Raw genomic sequence first — 13,649 nt, forward strand, 5'->3', positions numbered from 1 at the left:
AAGCAGAAAGAAAACAATTTAGTAAACACGGCTGATGACAGACGAGAGCGACAGAATATCTGCTCTGTCTGCACTGCACAGTGTTTGCAGATTATCTCATTGGCAGTGGAATGGAGATTGGTCAATCTGCATCTCATCAGCTGATGGGCAAAGTTACCTTGCTCAGTTTTTAAACTCAGGAAAAATGAACTAAAATTTAAGGAAAGAAACAACAAACAACCTCATTAGAATAGATTTCCAACTTAAAAAACTTTTAAGATCACCCATAGTATTATATTCACATCTTAAAAATCATGGGTTTGAAGACATTTCTACAGGCATAGGTACAGTCAAGAAGGCATTGGTTTCTATGGCAGCATTTTCAAACTTCTAAAGAATGTTAACCAATACAAATAATCTTTTTTCAAAACAACAAATTTTTATGGTTTAGGGTTTTTAGAGGTAAGTTGATGAGACTTATCAACTACTTAGTATTTTTAGACGAGAATACTATGTTTGGTTAAAAATAACTAACCGTCTAATTTTGTTTTAAGTCAAATAATAGACATTTATTACAAACAATACTTCTTTCATTTGTTTATATATTTTTAATCCTGTGTCAGCAAACCATTTTAATTGATTGAAAACTTAATCAAGATTATTTCTGATACCTTTAAAAGGAACACCATAGAAATAATTAAGCTGCGTAATAGGTAACAAAATAGGCCAGTGTAATACTTACTTGATACTTACTTGATACTTGATGTCTTCGTCTTTGACCCAGCTTGTGGGATTGACTGCGTCATATGCCTTTCGGCTATTTCTTTCCCGTGAATAGTGGGATTCCTTCTACATCATTCAGGGTGTATACTGGCCATTCTAGTAGTTCATGTTTGATGTGGTTCTTGAATTTTGAGGTTGTGAGGCTTTTCACGTCAGCTGGGAGGCTGTTGAATAGTTTTATGGCTGCAATTGGAAAGGATTTTTGAGTTTTGCTCAGCCTGCATCTTTGGACTTCCAGATTTTGAGCTTTACGAGTTCGATGTTGATGTATGGTTGTTCTGTCATTAAAAAGATTGATATTCTGCTTGATGTAGTTTAGAGAGTTGAAAATATACTGGTTGTATACTGTGAAGATTCTAAATTTTTTAAAAAGAGGTTTACAGTGTTCAAGGTCATGAGTTGATGCCATAACTCTTAACGCCTTCAGATATCAAGGCCTTAGATTAGATCTTATTTTAATTCACATAGGTATAGGCCTATATATGTTCAAGTAAACCATAAGATTGTGGTTTATTTTACATCAACCTTTCCTGCTACTGTAACTAATTTTGTTACAAAAAATAGTGTGTACAAAAAGTATTTTGTTTAAATTATCAAAAGTTTTGTAATTTATTTACAGGAAAAACAGAAGGCATTATGGAAAACCAGTATGTCTACACCAAGAAGAGAAGTGAGTTTGGGAGGCAGTGTTTCTTTAGTGATCATGGTCCAAATAATATTGATAACCTGCTACCCAACCGATCACTCATGGATGAGTACATTCTGCGTGACCCTGTACACCGTGGAGTCCAATGCAGCAAACTATTTGCCGAACATGAGGTTAGTTGAGGATGATCTCTGTCATTAAGTTGAGAAACTGTTTAAAAAATATAATTTATTTTAAACGTTAGTCTAGTTAAGTTTTCTTATAGTTCCTTTCATCATAGTGAAAAAATCTACAGTTTAACTAAAGTCAGTAATAGTTAATTACAGTTGTACTAATATTTTAAGATTTGTAAACCGTTTGTTGTGTTACTCATTTCCAATATGAAACAATAACCTATATAAAAAACATTTTCATGCTAGGTTCTTTAACAGTACCTAATAGTCTTCCCAATATCTTCCTTTGTTAGCCAATGACCTGGTACCTATGTTTTCAGCAATGGTAGGTTGATGAAAACATACCATCCAACAATAACGCTAGCCTACATTTAACTATTTTTAACAGACAGCAGAGATGATACAAAAAATGAGCGCATAAATCACTCAAAATTATTTTCTTGATTTGCTAGCTCAGCACTACCTGGGATACTTATAAGGAGCGAAATCACTAAATAAATTATTGATAGTTTGGGCAAGCTAGTACTCAATCAGTACAGCACTTTACAAACATAGAAATTAAAATACCTACCTAGAACAATCAACCGTTATTAAATGATTTGTTTCTGAACCAGGTTTTACCAAAGATCCACATAATGTAATAAATTATTTTATTTTATCCAGCATTAACATAGCACCTCTCTGTTGGGCAGACTGCTTAGTGTATCCAGTAGATAATGTTTTGTTTTGCCCCACAACACTTACTGACACTGTGAACAGCAAATTATGTCCAACACCAGTTATGTTTACTACTTTGTATTCTGGACTGGGAAGATTTTTGCTTCGAGTCCACTTGTATAGTTCATCCTTATAATTTGAAAATGTATCAATGTCTCTTTCAGTTTTATTTAAACCGTTCATGTTTATTATTTTTTCAATCATAGTTCCTGCTGCTTGTTGCCGCCCGTATCTTTTACAGTTACAGATTACACTCACTGTTCCAAAATCACTCTCCAAAATTGTAAGTGAAATGTTAAAAAGTTTTCCATCAAGTTTAACCTCATTGTACTTTATTGGTCCAAACCTATTTTTCGTCACCCATTCGGCAAGAATTGATTTGAAGTTTTTTGGCTCACACAAATCGATTTGCATGGAGTTGGTTTTGTTCTTGAATGCCGCCGAGTCCCGTTCATCATCACAAAGTTCAAGAAGTGCTTTCAACATCGCTTTCTTTTCAGCTGCAGTTTTGTTGGAACTAGTTCCATAAATTATTCTTCCATTGTTGAAGATAACTGAAGACCTGTATTTAATTTTTCCATCAACCTTTTTTTCAATAGTGCCAAAACAAGGTAGACGAACTTTGTGGGCTTTGCACCAAAGATTAAGCCTTGTTTTGAAATCTTCACGGCTATTTATCAAGTCCTCCTCAGTAATATAGTCCCCAGTAGATTTTAACAGGTTCTTCCACTTTTCCCTATTTTCAATTCTATGGAACATAATTTCAGCAGCAAGCATTTCCCCTCGCTTTTTTAATTTGTTTGACACTTTAACAGTCCCATAACCATGAGTGCCCGTCAACTTGAGTGTTATTGCAAACAATTCCTTTTCTTGAAACTCATCTTTCACTTCATAATTCGGTGGAGGCAATTGCCGCTTTTGAGTCCAAATGTAAAGGCGAGTTTTAGCATCCACTGGAGCAAAATGTATTTGCCTAGCAAGTTTTTTCCAATGACAATAAATAAACTTTTTTGCATTTGTAAAGCCCCCGTCAAGAAATATCGCCCCTACAAGGGCTTCCAAAGTGTCACTTTCCCGCCACAATGACTTTACTGATGTTTCTGGAAGGAGTTTCATGAGATTCAAGGATCTGCACACTTCCGACAACCTTTGTCCACTTACTAGATCATTTTTGCGTAATGTCAAATGACCTTCTTTTTCAAAAGGGTAAAGCTCAAAGAGAATGATTGAAACAACTAGATTCAAAACACTATCACCCAAAAACTCAAGTCTTTCATAGGACCATGCACTTGTGACATTTTTTGTCGGTTTAAAAACTTCTGATAGGAGAGATTCATTTTTAAATTTATAATTTATTATTGAGTAAACTTCATTTGTTAATGTTGAGTAGGGACTTACCATTATTCAAACTTATGACCCTCTCTTATCCTGATAATATTTTTAACTACTCAAGTTTCACATTCTTATTTTAGAAACAGTTTTCTTTATAACCTCAACACTATTTTATTCACATAGCTCCCTAGAAGTTATATGGTTCTCTGATGAATGAGATAAGATTACTGATGTTAAAAATAACACTGTGGTAAGATACATAAACAAAGCTTTAAAATTAACCTGATTGAAGTAAATATAGTACTACCATGTGTATGTCCTATAAGGAAATGGATGGTATTATTCTTACGTTAATTATTTATTTAGTTAATTATATTTCAGCTCTTTAACTTAAAGATGATTGCAGTATGCATTCTACCAAACTAAAAATATCCGTACATCTTGTTTAAAATCATGAAGTATTGCATAGGCCTATTCAATTCCGCAAAGATGAACCATTTGGGGATAACATAGGGGAGTAATGTTATTTTCAAAAATACCTTATGGAAAGGTGATATTTTCACCAGGAAACTTACTACACTATTGCTGTGTACCACTATCCACTGACTATTTAATCCTGAACAAATAATTAAAATTGACATGTAGAGAAGGTTATTGTTCAACATTTGACCAGACAATGTTGTCAGTTGAACACTATCAGAGCGGAGTATGACCATCACAGCATGAACCACGCGGAGGGTGGCTGGCCTAAGGACATCAACCCCTTGGACATAGAGCAGACTATGAGGTTCAGGAAGAAGGTGGAGAAAGATGAGATGTACATTCACACTGTGCTTCAGCTGTCTCATGTGAGTAGAGAATTTGAGATGTTCTATGTTTATATGAGATAGTAAACTGTTTTGTGTGGATATTTCAAACAAAAAAGTCTGTGATCTTGAGGGAAACAAAGCAAAAACTCCGTTATCGTGAATCGTCGGTTTTCGCAAACATTTTCATCTACTTTGGAGACTAGTTTCATCAATCACAATGCTCGGGCATCCGCTTGTCGCTTTGTCATGGCTCATGAGCGTCAGTTCGACCATTTTTAAACTGAATGCATTATTTTCGCACAGAAATTTTATTCATTTTGTTGTTTCTGTAAACTTCACACATTTGGCGATAAAGGTATATTGGTTTGAAGTTTTTGCCAACAAAAACCGTTTCACTGACCGCACCTCACAACTGGTGGGATTTTCAATCGCAGCGCACATCTTAAGTTGAAATTGCAAAAAAAACGGGAAGCGCGAGGACGTTCCCGTTGTCACGGCTGGACGCCGACCGAGTTGCTGAGCGTTCATACACCAAAATGTACGAGATTGGTGCGTTCCTGGCGGGGTCAGAACGAAACATTCCTTACTTTCTGAATAGCCCTTGTACAGACAAAAGTTGAATGTATCTGGAGCAGATTTTACAATAGAAACCTCGAACGATGTTGTATTTTATTGATGTACAAACCTAATGTTTGTTATTCTCATCCTAATCTTAGGAAGGTTTTAAATAAAAATTATTACAAACTTTAAGCTTGTTGTAGGTTTTTTTTGTCCTAGGACGCTAGGCACAAGCTCGGAATTGTTTTTCACATTACTTCAGGCACTCTAACCACAAGACCAGCTCGATCCCTAAACTTGTTGTAGGGTAGCAGAGCGGAGTTTTAAATTTTATATAATCACAAATAAATGGTCAATGGTTTCCATATCAAATGTACCTATAATGTTTTGTTTCCAATATTGTGCGATTTGCTCATATTTTTCTAGCCAATGGAACACTGCATATTCCAGAACAACGCTGTGAATATCTACGAGCTTTACTTTGCTGATGACGATCAGTCAGCTTTGGTTGAACGCTCCAAATCAAGAACAGTCAATGTCTTCAGGTAACTAAACAGAATTTGTCCATTGGTTCATTCATATGATTTATTGGATAGTATGGCTTTGTAACTACTATGTTTAATTTTCAGCAACTAAATACAATGGAAAACTTTATTTTGGACATTGGGCAACTTTAACTTTATAGTTTATTTTTTAATTTGTTTCAAATTGTTGTGTTGCTCAACCTCTTAATTGTTGGAGGATATGGTAGATTTGCTGAGGAAATAGACATCTTGGGTCAGTTATGATTAAAAGTCTAGTAATCTACTCACAACTGGAAATATATTTGAAAAATTATCAATTATCAATAATAATAGTTACATCATAGGTAGGCCTACATAGAATTTAGCTTAGTAGCTATAATTCTCCATTATGAAGGGTTTTAGTTAGAGTATTAACCTGGTTTTTCTAGAGATCCAAGTGCCACCAAGCGACCCATCCATCATCTGTCATGGTCGCCTGACGGAGGCACTAGACTGGCCGTGACTCACTGTAACCTCGAGTTCCAACGAGCTCCACCAGATCTCAGTACTCACTCGTACATCTGGCAAGTTGGTAAGTGTCAGTGTTACCACTACAACAACACTAGAGCAGCGAGGGTACATATTACTCACTATGACAATTTTACATGTTTAACATGATTGAATATAGATCATCCACTCATCTTAAGCTAGGTTTTCCTAAGCGCGAAGCGGAGAGCGGAGAGAGGAATGCGGAGAGCGGAAAAGAGATTAACATGGTGTTCCACTCCGCTTCTAGGAAAACAGTAACATTAAATTACCTAAGACTAGTGGAGTCCGCTCTCCGCTTCCGCGCCTAGGAAAACCCGGCTTTAGATCCATCCTGCATCAGTGCATTCAGCGCACCTGCTTACAGGGTGTGTTGTAAAGTTATTGTGGTACCTAATTTGTATTTTAATGTGTATTACGCCTACATTAGGTTTTGAATTGGTATACAAGAACAAAGCAAAACTAAGAATGTAATTCCGCAATGTTTTAGTGGTTTACTAAATTCCTACGTAAAATGTTTGATATAACCTGATGAAAATTGTTTTATATTACAGTTAATATTTTTAAAGGAAAATTATTGCCAAATAACAAGTATAGACCTGCATTGACAAAAAAATAAAGTTTTAATAGGTAATGTTGAAAATTTATCAGAGAATTTGAGCTAAAAAAATATCTGTCAACAAGTAATTCTATTTTTTAAATCAACTAATTATTTTCAGAAAACCCTAACAAACCAGAGTTGGTTCTGCAGCCAAGTGTTCCTATAGTTTGTTTGGAGTACAACCCAAAGGTAAGTAAACATTGTTCATAATGTGCAACACAACAAATACAGTTAATAACTGTAACTTGTACTAAGTAAAAAAGAACATATCAAAGGATGATTATTGATTACACTGTTTTAGACTAAACACAGTGGTTAGACAGTTGTGAACGTGGTTGTGAATGTTACAAATGCATTGACACATACACGGTGTGTACCTATTACGAGTTCAAAGTATGTCATTGCCGCTCGAGAACTATTAGATGTTACACTATAGATGAGAACTAGATACGTTCTTAACACACAAGTTTTTTCCTACCACTACAACTCACTTATCAACACATAGATTAACTTTTTAAAGTTGTAAGTTATATAGTATAAAATGTCATATAGGTTACTTAAAATCCATGTTTTAGCCCCTGAGCTGTATAATAACTAAAAATAGGCTTTACCTTCGTCACTGCAGCTCAAATTCTTGTGGTGTAACTATGTTACGGCCGTTTCGGCATTACAATCGTCAGACTACAAAAACACAAACTCGGCTGAAGTAGCGTCGTTGAAGTTTAAACACGTAACACATACGAACAATAATATACATTTAAAATATTTACAAAAACCGAACAGGCCTGTCGTACTAACGGGTGACATGTTCTCGTTAGTACGACTGGCCTGTTCGATACGACAGGCCGTTAATACGACTTTGTCGGTTTTTGCTCGGAACGGGAACATGTCACCCGTTAGTACGACAGGCCTGTTCGGTTTTTGTAAATATTTTAAATGTATATTATTGTTCGTATGTGTTACGTGTTTAAACTTCAACGACGCTACTTCAGCCGAGTTTGTGTTTTTGTAGTCTGACGATGGCATTGTAATGCCGAAACGGCCGTAACATAGTTACACCACAAGAATTTGAGCTGCAGTGACGAAGGTAAAGCATATTTTTAGATATAGGTTACGTTTGCTTTTTTAGATTATGCTATTAGCTTACGAGTTGGTATCGTACCAGATCTGCGGTTGTGGTTGGTGTAGAAACGACAACTGTGAAATCAGCTGATTAGCGAACAATTCCCGCTCGCGAGCTGTTTTGCATGCTTTTTACAGGTATACTTTGATGGTTCAAGCCCAGCCGCTTGCATTATATCTTTTCACTGCAGTCACCACTGCCTCGGTTGTCCATATGACTTAGCCAACACCGTAACAGTACTTCATGGTCTTTAGATACTGCATAGATCAGTGGGCAGTTGAGGTTGTTGTACAAATGAAACTGTCTGCAGGATCCACACAGCCTGGTCAGTGGGCTACACAACGGTCAGGTGGCGTTCTGGGACACTCGTCGTGGTGGCGACCCTGTGGAGCTCAGCTCTCTGGCCACGTCACACAGGGACCCTACACACCAAGTGTTGTGGATCAACTCCAAGAGTGGCACAGAGTTCTTCTCCGCCTCCTCAGACGGCCAGGTCTTGTAAAACATTCAGAGATATTTAATTTTGTTCAGAAATCACTTTTTTATTCAAACTCGTCATCACACATTTTTTTACATCTATAAGTTACTGATCTGTATTGTTCCTATGCATGGTAACTGGTTGGAAACCATCAGTGTCATTTTGTCAGAAGACATTTTGAAAAATGTATAAGAAATTTATACTATCCAAATTGCAGCAATGCTTTGATGGGTGGTTTTTATTTTATGATTTTTGCAGACGGGAGGTCCACTACATATGCTAAAGAACGACCAGTTTTGAGGCTTCATATAGTAACTCTACATACCAAACTAAAATGACGAAAATGAATATTAGAGGATGCAATACTCAAGGGGTAGTTTAGTGATTGTTAGAAACTGTTATTCTTAAGGTCTGGGTTCTAATGTATATGACTTGTTAATTATGTAATAATATACGCTAATCTCTGGTGTTTCAGAGTTAACATTAGAAGGACCACTTAGCTAGAAAATCAAGGAGGTACTGGCTGGTCTTTTTGTACTGAGACATATTCCTTCACCAAAAGCTACGTAGAAAATTAACAAATTGACTGTTAGCTCTGTTTGCAATTGTAGATTTTAAACTTGACCTTATTCCAGAAGACAAGCATCTCGTTCACAGTGGTCTATTGAGGTTAATTTAGATTGTCAGCTTCTCTTAACAGTTCCACTTTGTCTGATTCAGTCGATGTATGTCATCTAAGTTATTTCTTGTGTTGTTTTTTGTTTACAGGTGAAGTGGTGGGACGTAAGGAAGCTCAGTGAGCCGATGGAAACACTCATCCTAGACATGACCAAGGGAGAAGAACAATCTCTCAACAGAGCCCTGGGAGCCAGCTGTCTGGAGTATGAGCCCACCATACCTACACGCTTCATGGTAAGTCAAGGGTACACACACTGGGAGAATACAACTACTGGGATTGTGAACTAGTTCCCTGGAAAAAGGCCTCATTTCTTTATTTGGGTATTGATTGTGACATTGAATCCATAATTAATATCCAGTGATATATTTTTGAAATATGTTCTCCCAAACCTGTTTTACTTAACAACTGTGTTAGTAAAATCAGTCTTGGGTTTTTCTATGTGATTTTTTTTATCTAAAAAAAATATTTCTTGTACTGTTTGATTCAACAGTAGGCCTATATTATTACGATTTTAATTCATATAGACATGAATACTAGAATTATACATTCTTGACAACAAAATTTGTATGAAGTATCAGTTTTTGCTAGAACAAATTGTTGTAATATATAGCCTATATTTATTATTAAGAATGGAAATAAATTTGTTTAAGTAATTAGAGGTATAATAATTCTCATTTTTACTTGTTTTGATATAACCATAATAGTTGGTTATTTTCAACCAATCACTGTAACATCATACGACAACAACACAAACTCTTTGAAAGTATAACCATACACAAATGCCATTTATTTCTTTGTGCAATTTTGGTACTTCATTTTTCACAGTGACCTTACTCTCCTCCTCTGAGAGCACATAGAAGGATTAAATTTCTTCCACTAACCCACTCTTTATCTGTCATTTCATCTTTACCATTTTTATCATAACTTAGTATTTATGATAAATAGATTGGCACAGAGAACGGGATAGTGATTTCCGGCAACCGCAAAGGTAAGACACCGCTGGAAAAGCTCGGAGCCACTTACAAGACACACCACGGCCCGGTGTACGCGCTGCAGCGCAACCCCGCATTTGTCAAGAACTTCCTGACCATTGGTGACTGGACAGCTCGCATTTGGAGTGAGGACTGCAAGGAGTCTTCCATCATTTGGACAAGGTACAACCATTGACTATTGGATACTGAAATAGACTTTCCATCTATATGGACCAGCTGTAGCCAATTTTTTATCAAAAAAGAATGTAGTTGTGTGAGCCAGTCACAGAATGCTAAAGGTACGACTGAAATTGAAGTAGTCAATTGTTTTAGTCAGAATAGGCCTAGTTAAAACATAAGATAGTGAAGGTGTAAAAAATTGCTAACATTTATTTAGACAAATTACTAGATTTAATATCTATTTAAAATAAAACAGTTCTTTTGTGAGTGGAGCTCAAATGTAATAAAAAGGTCAGCCTAAATGGAAGTGCAGCAGATGTTAATTAAAGTTTTTCACTAAAATTTAGGTAGCAATCAATTTGAATTTGTATAATGTAAATAGCTGGTTGCGGAAAGTGTTTTTAATCAGGTGTTAAAAATTAACTGATATGCTATAATGCTTGTCAAGGATTATGTGGCAGAGAATATTGAAATAAATGGTCAAATAGAATTACAATTGATTTCAAGCAGCATAAATAGTTTCTTCTTCAGTTTTTTTTTTATAAACACCTTACAAAAACCACAAAAATAGAAAAATTATATAACAAAAAACTTGACAAATCAAAAACCTGTAACCTATTGGCTATGCTGTAGTGCTAATCACTACGCCAGCAATTTAAAATCCAATCAGATGGTTGGTGGTTGTTCTATGACAGTTAGTGTAGTTGGTTGTTTTTCTATCAGCTACCATCGCTCATTCCTGACCAGTGGCAGCTGGAGTCCCACCAGGTACTCGGTGTTCTACACCACTCGTATGGACGGGACTGTGGACGCATGGGACATCCTACAGAACCAGCGAGATCCCTGTCTTAGCGTCAAGGTCGGTTTAGGTCTATCTATTATTGGACAACCAAATAGTGTTCACACCGGAGTTTGAAACTCCGCTTGTAGACAAAAATCTCAAACTTCAGCTGCAAACTTTAGATTCTAACCAAACTAGAAGGAAAAAATGTACCATTTAAAAAAAAATTGCTTTAAGTAGTGTAGTGACTAACAAACATAAGATCTCCATACAGTATATCATCAAAAGATTGTGACCACTTTTGCTAACACCTCAGAATCAATGCAATTGCAAACCTAAGGTGGCAACGTTCTTTGAACCAACTTCTGGTGCAAGTAAACTTTTACTTAACTTGAAAAACCATAAAAAATCGGTTACAAAGCACAGAAAGTTGCTGAACAAAACTGTAGTGGTTTGGATTGCAATATTGGTCAAGGTCAATCCATTCAACTTACAACTTACTTACATTTACAAATTCCAATGTCAGGACGGCTTTAGACTGTTATCCACTTAAGGTTCTGAATAAAATGCGATCAACAAATATTACAAAAGCCGAACAGAAATGTAATCAAGATTGTGTGAATGAATAATAAAAACTCAAATCTTGCAAAACTTTAACTGAAAACTTATGATAATGTGGTTGTGGCTTAATGTTACAGGTGTGTGATGAACCCCTGAGATGTTTACGGTGTCACGAGTACGGAGAGTTGGTCGCGGTGGGGAATGACAGAGGCACTGCGTACTTGGTAGAGTTCTCTGAAAATCTAGCAGTGTCAGCAAAGAATGACAAGTCCTTACTTACTGCGGTAGGTGCATTGCATAGTCATGATGGGTTAACTGAAATATGTCAATGGGTACAACCTTCTAGGTTGTATTTAAAGTAAAATCGCGTAGTAGTTTAATTTAGGTATTTTGCAATGTTTCTAAATTATTTTCAAACAATGATTATAAGTTCTTTATCATGTATGCACTCATAAACCTGGCCCTATGCTTAAAAAAATCGGTTAATTATCTCGTTTCTGGTTTAAAAAATGCGGATTCCCAAAAATATTGTCCTTAGTATTAGTAATTCCGAAGTATAAATTAATTAGCATGAGAGTTTTCTAGAACAGCTTTTTTTTTAATAACAGACAGTGATCTTCGCCCAATTATTTTTAACATTGCAAATAAGTTCAAGTCAATGTGACACTTGTTATAAGATTACATTAGTTTGTACATCTCTCGATCAAAACTCTATCACGTTAAGAATACAATTCAGCAGGTGAGGCTGTCTACCACGATTTGTAAAACCTGGCTTAAAACCTTCTTCACCAAAAAGGCAAACAATGATAACTTTGGTAAACTCCTTACAGTTTAGTTGATAGTATAAATCCTGCACTTTATAATACTGGTAAGGTGATGATTTTTTTCTGTTCCCACCTCCAGATGTTTGAAAGGGAAAGTAGGAGGGAGAAGATTATCGAGGGCAAGATGCGGGAGATCCGTTTACGAGTGCGGACACGCCAGAGTGAGGCTCACAGCGCAGGGTCACGAGATAGCCGACCTTCCGTCACCCACCCCTCTGCGGCAGACCTGCTACTGCAGACTGCGGAGGAGGAATTTCACACGACCATTGAAGAGGTACAAATATTTTATGTAGGCTGGTAAAATCCTGATCAGTGTATCTGTTTGATAAATATTTTAAGTTCTTGGCAGTTAACAAGGAAAACATATTATATGTCAAAATAAGTAACCAACCTGTTCTCTAAAGTGTTGGATAGAGTATTGATTGTCTCTGGAGAGTGGAGTATATTTAAACTACTGTCAATTAGGATGTGATAACAGAGAATCTACAGAATGGGTGAGATCTATGTATGTTACCACAAATCAGACCTATTTGTAGTTACAAAGGGATTTTTTAAGTAAACTATAGTATTGCAGAAATATTTTCTTGGTATGCTGTATTGTGTAGCATAAACTTTTGACGATTTGTAACACCAACAACATGTCCTGACTATCACCAACTGGCATTGGTTTTTTATTTTTATTTTATTTTCCTTAAAACTTAAAATTGTTGTATCAATTTTGTAATACTGTTAATTTACTTTGTGAAATATTTCCTTTTCTATACATTGAAATTTACCTTAAAGATTTTCAAAATAATTATTTATAAAGTGGGTAGGTACTTACGTTAAGTTAATGTTCACACAGGAAGAGGCTAAAGCTTTGGGTAAGGAGCCAGAAATGCCAGCATCTGTGACTGAAGAGCCAGAGGAGGGGAAAGAGGGGAAGGATACACAACCCCCACCACCTCCCTCTGAATAGACCCCCCCTCATTATGTTGTTAGTTCTGTAATGTATGTAAAATATAGATATATGTTTATGTTGAATGGATTCTACCTTTAGGCTAATTCTATGCAATTTACAAAAAATACTTCCATTGAATCTGTGTATTTGTAGCAGATATAATTATGCTGAAGAGAAACCATTTGAGGCGGTCCATTCCAAAACTCGCCTACTCCCAAACTCAAAATTTTTCAGGAAACGCGAAAAACGTATAACTAACATATGCCTGGAGACTTTTTGATGAAAAATATTAAAAAAAAAGAAAAAAATCATACAAGTTTATTGAATACTGTAAATACCAAATATATTTATTACAAATTTAGTTATTTGCGTTTAAAAAATGCACAAGGCGAGTTTTGGAACGACACTTTGGATTAGGCAAGTTTTGCTCCAACATACATTGGATTAGACCAGTTTTGCTATAAC

General features: G+C 35.9%; 1 protein-coding gene across 1 annotated transcript; it reads left to right on the forward strand.

Moving 5' to 3' along the window:
- Window positions 1-259: 259 nt before the first annotated feature.
- On the forward strand, window positions 260-13,354 carry LOC129002520 (dynein intermediate chain 3, ciliary-like). The gene is made up of 13 exons (XM_054430388.1): window positions 260-441; window positions 1,382-1,581; window positions 4,317-4,478; window positions 5,424-5,542; window positions 5,950-6,092; window positions 6,766-6,836; window positions 8,081-8,263; window positions 9,017-9,160; window positions 9,873-10,081; window positions 10,802-10,937; window positions 11,558-11,704; window positions 12,324-12,518; window positions 13,089-13,354. The coding sequence occupies exons 2-13, from the start codon at window positions 1,399-1,401 to the stop codon at window positions 13,200-13,202; spliced, it is 1,806 nt and encodes a 601-aa protein (XP_054286363.1). The 5' UTR covers window positions 260-441; window positions 1,382-1,398; the 3' UTR covers window positions 13,203-13,354.
- The last annotated feature ends 295 nt before the right edge of the window (window positions 13,355-13,649 follow it).

Source organism: Macrosteles quadrilineatus, unplaced genomic scaffold (genome assembly GCF_028750875.1).
Source record: "Macrosteles quadrilineatus isolate MER2022 unplaced genomic scaffold, UCM_ALF_1.0 Scaffold_9__3_contigs__length_116548681, whole genome shotgun sequence".
NCBI classification, from domain to species: Eukaryota; Metazoa; Arthropoda; class Insecta; order Hemiptera; family Cicadellidae; genus Macrosteles; species Macrosteles quadrilineatus.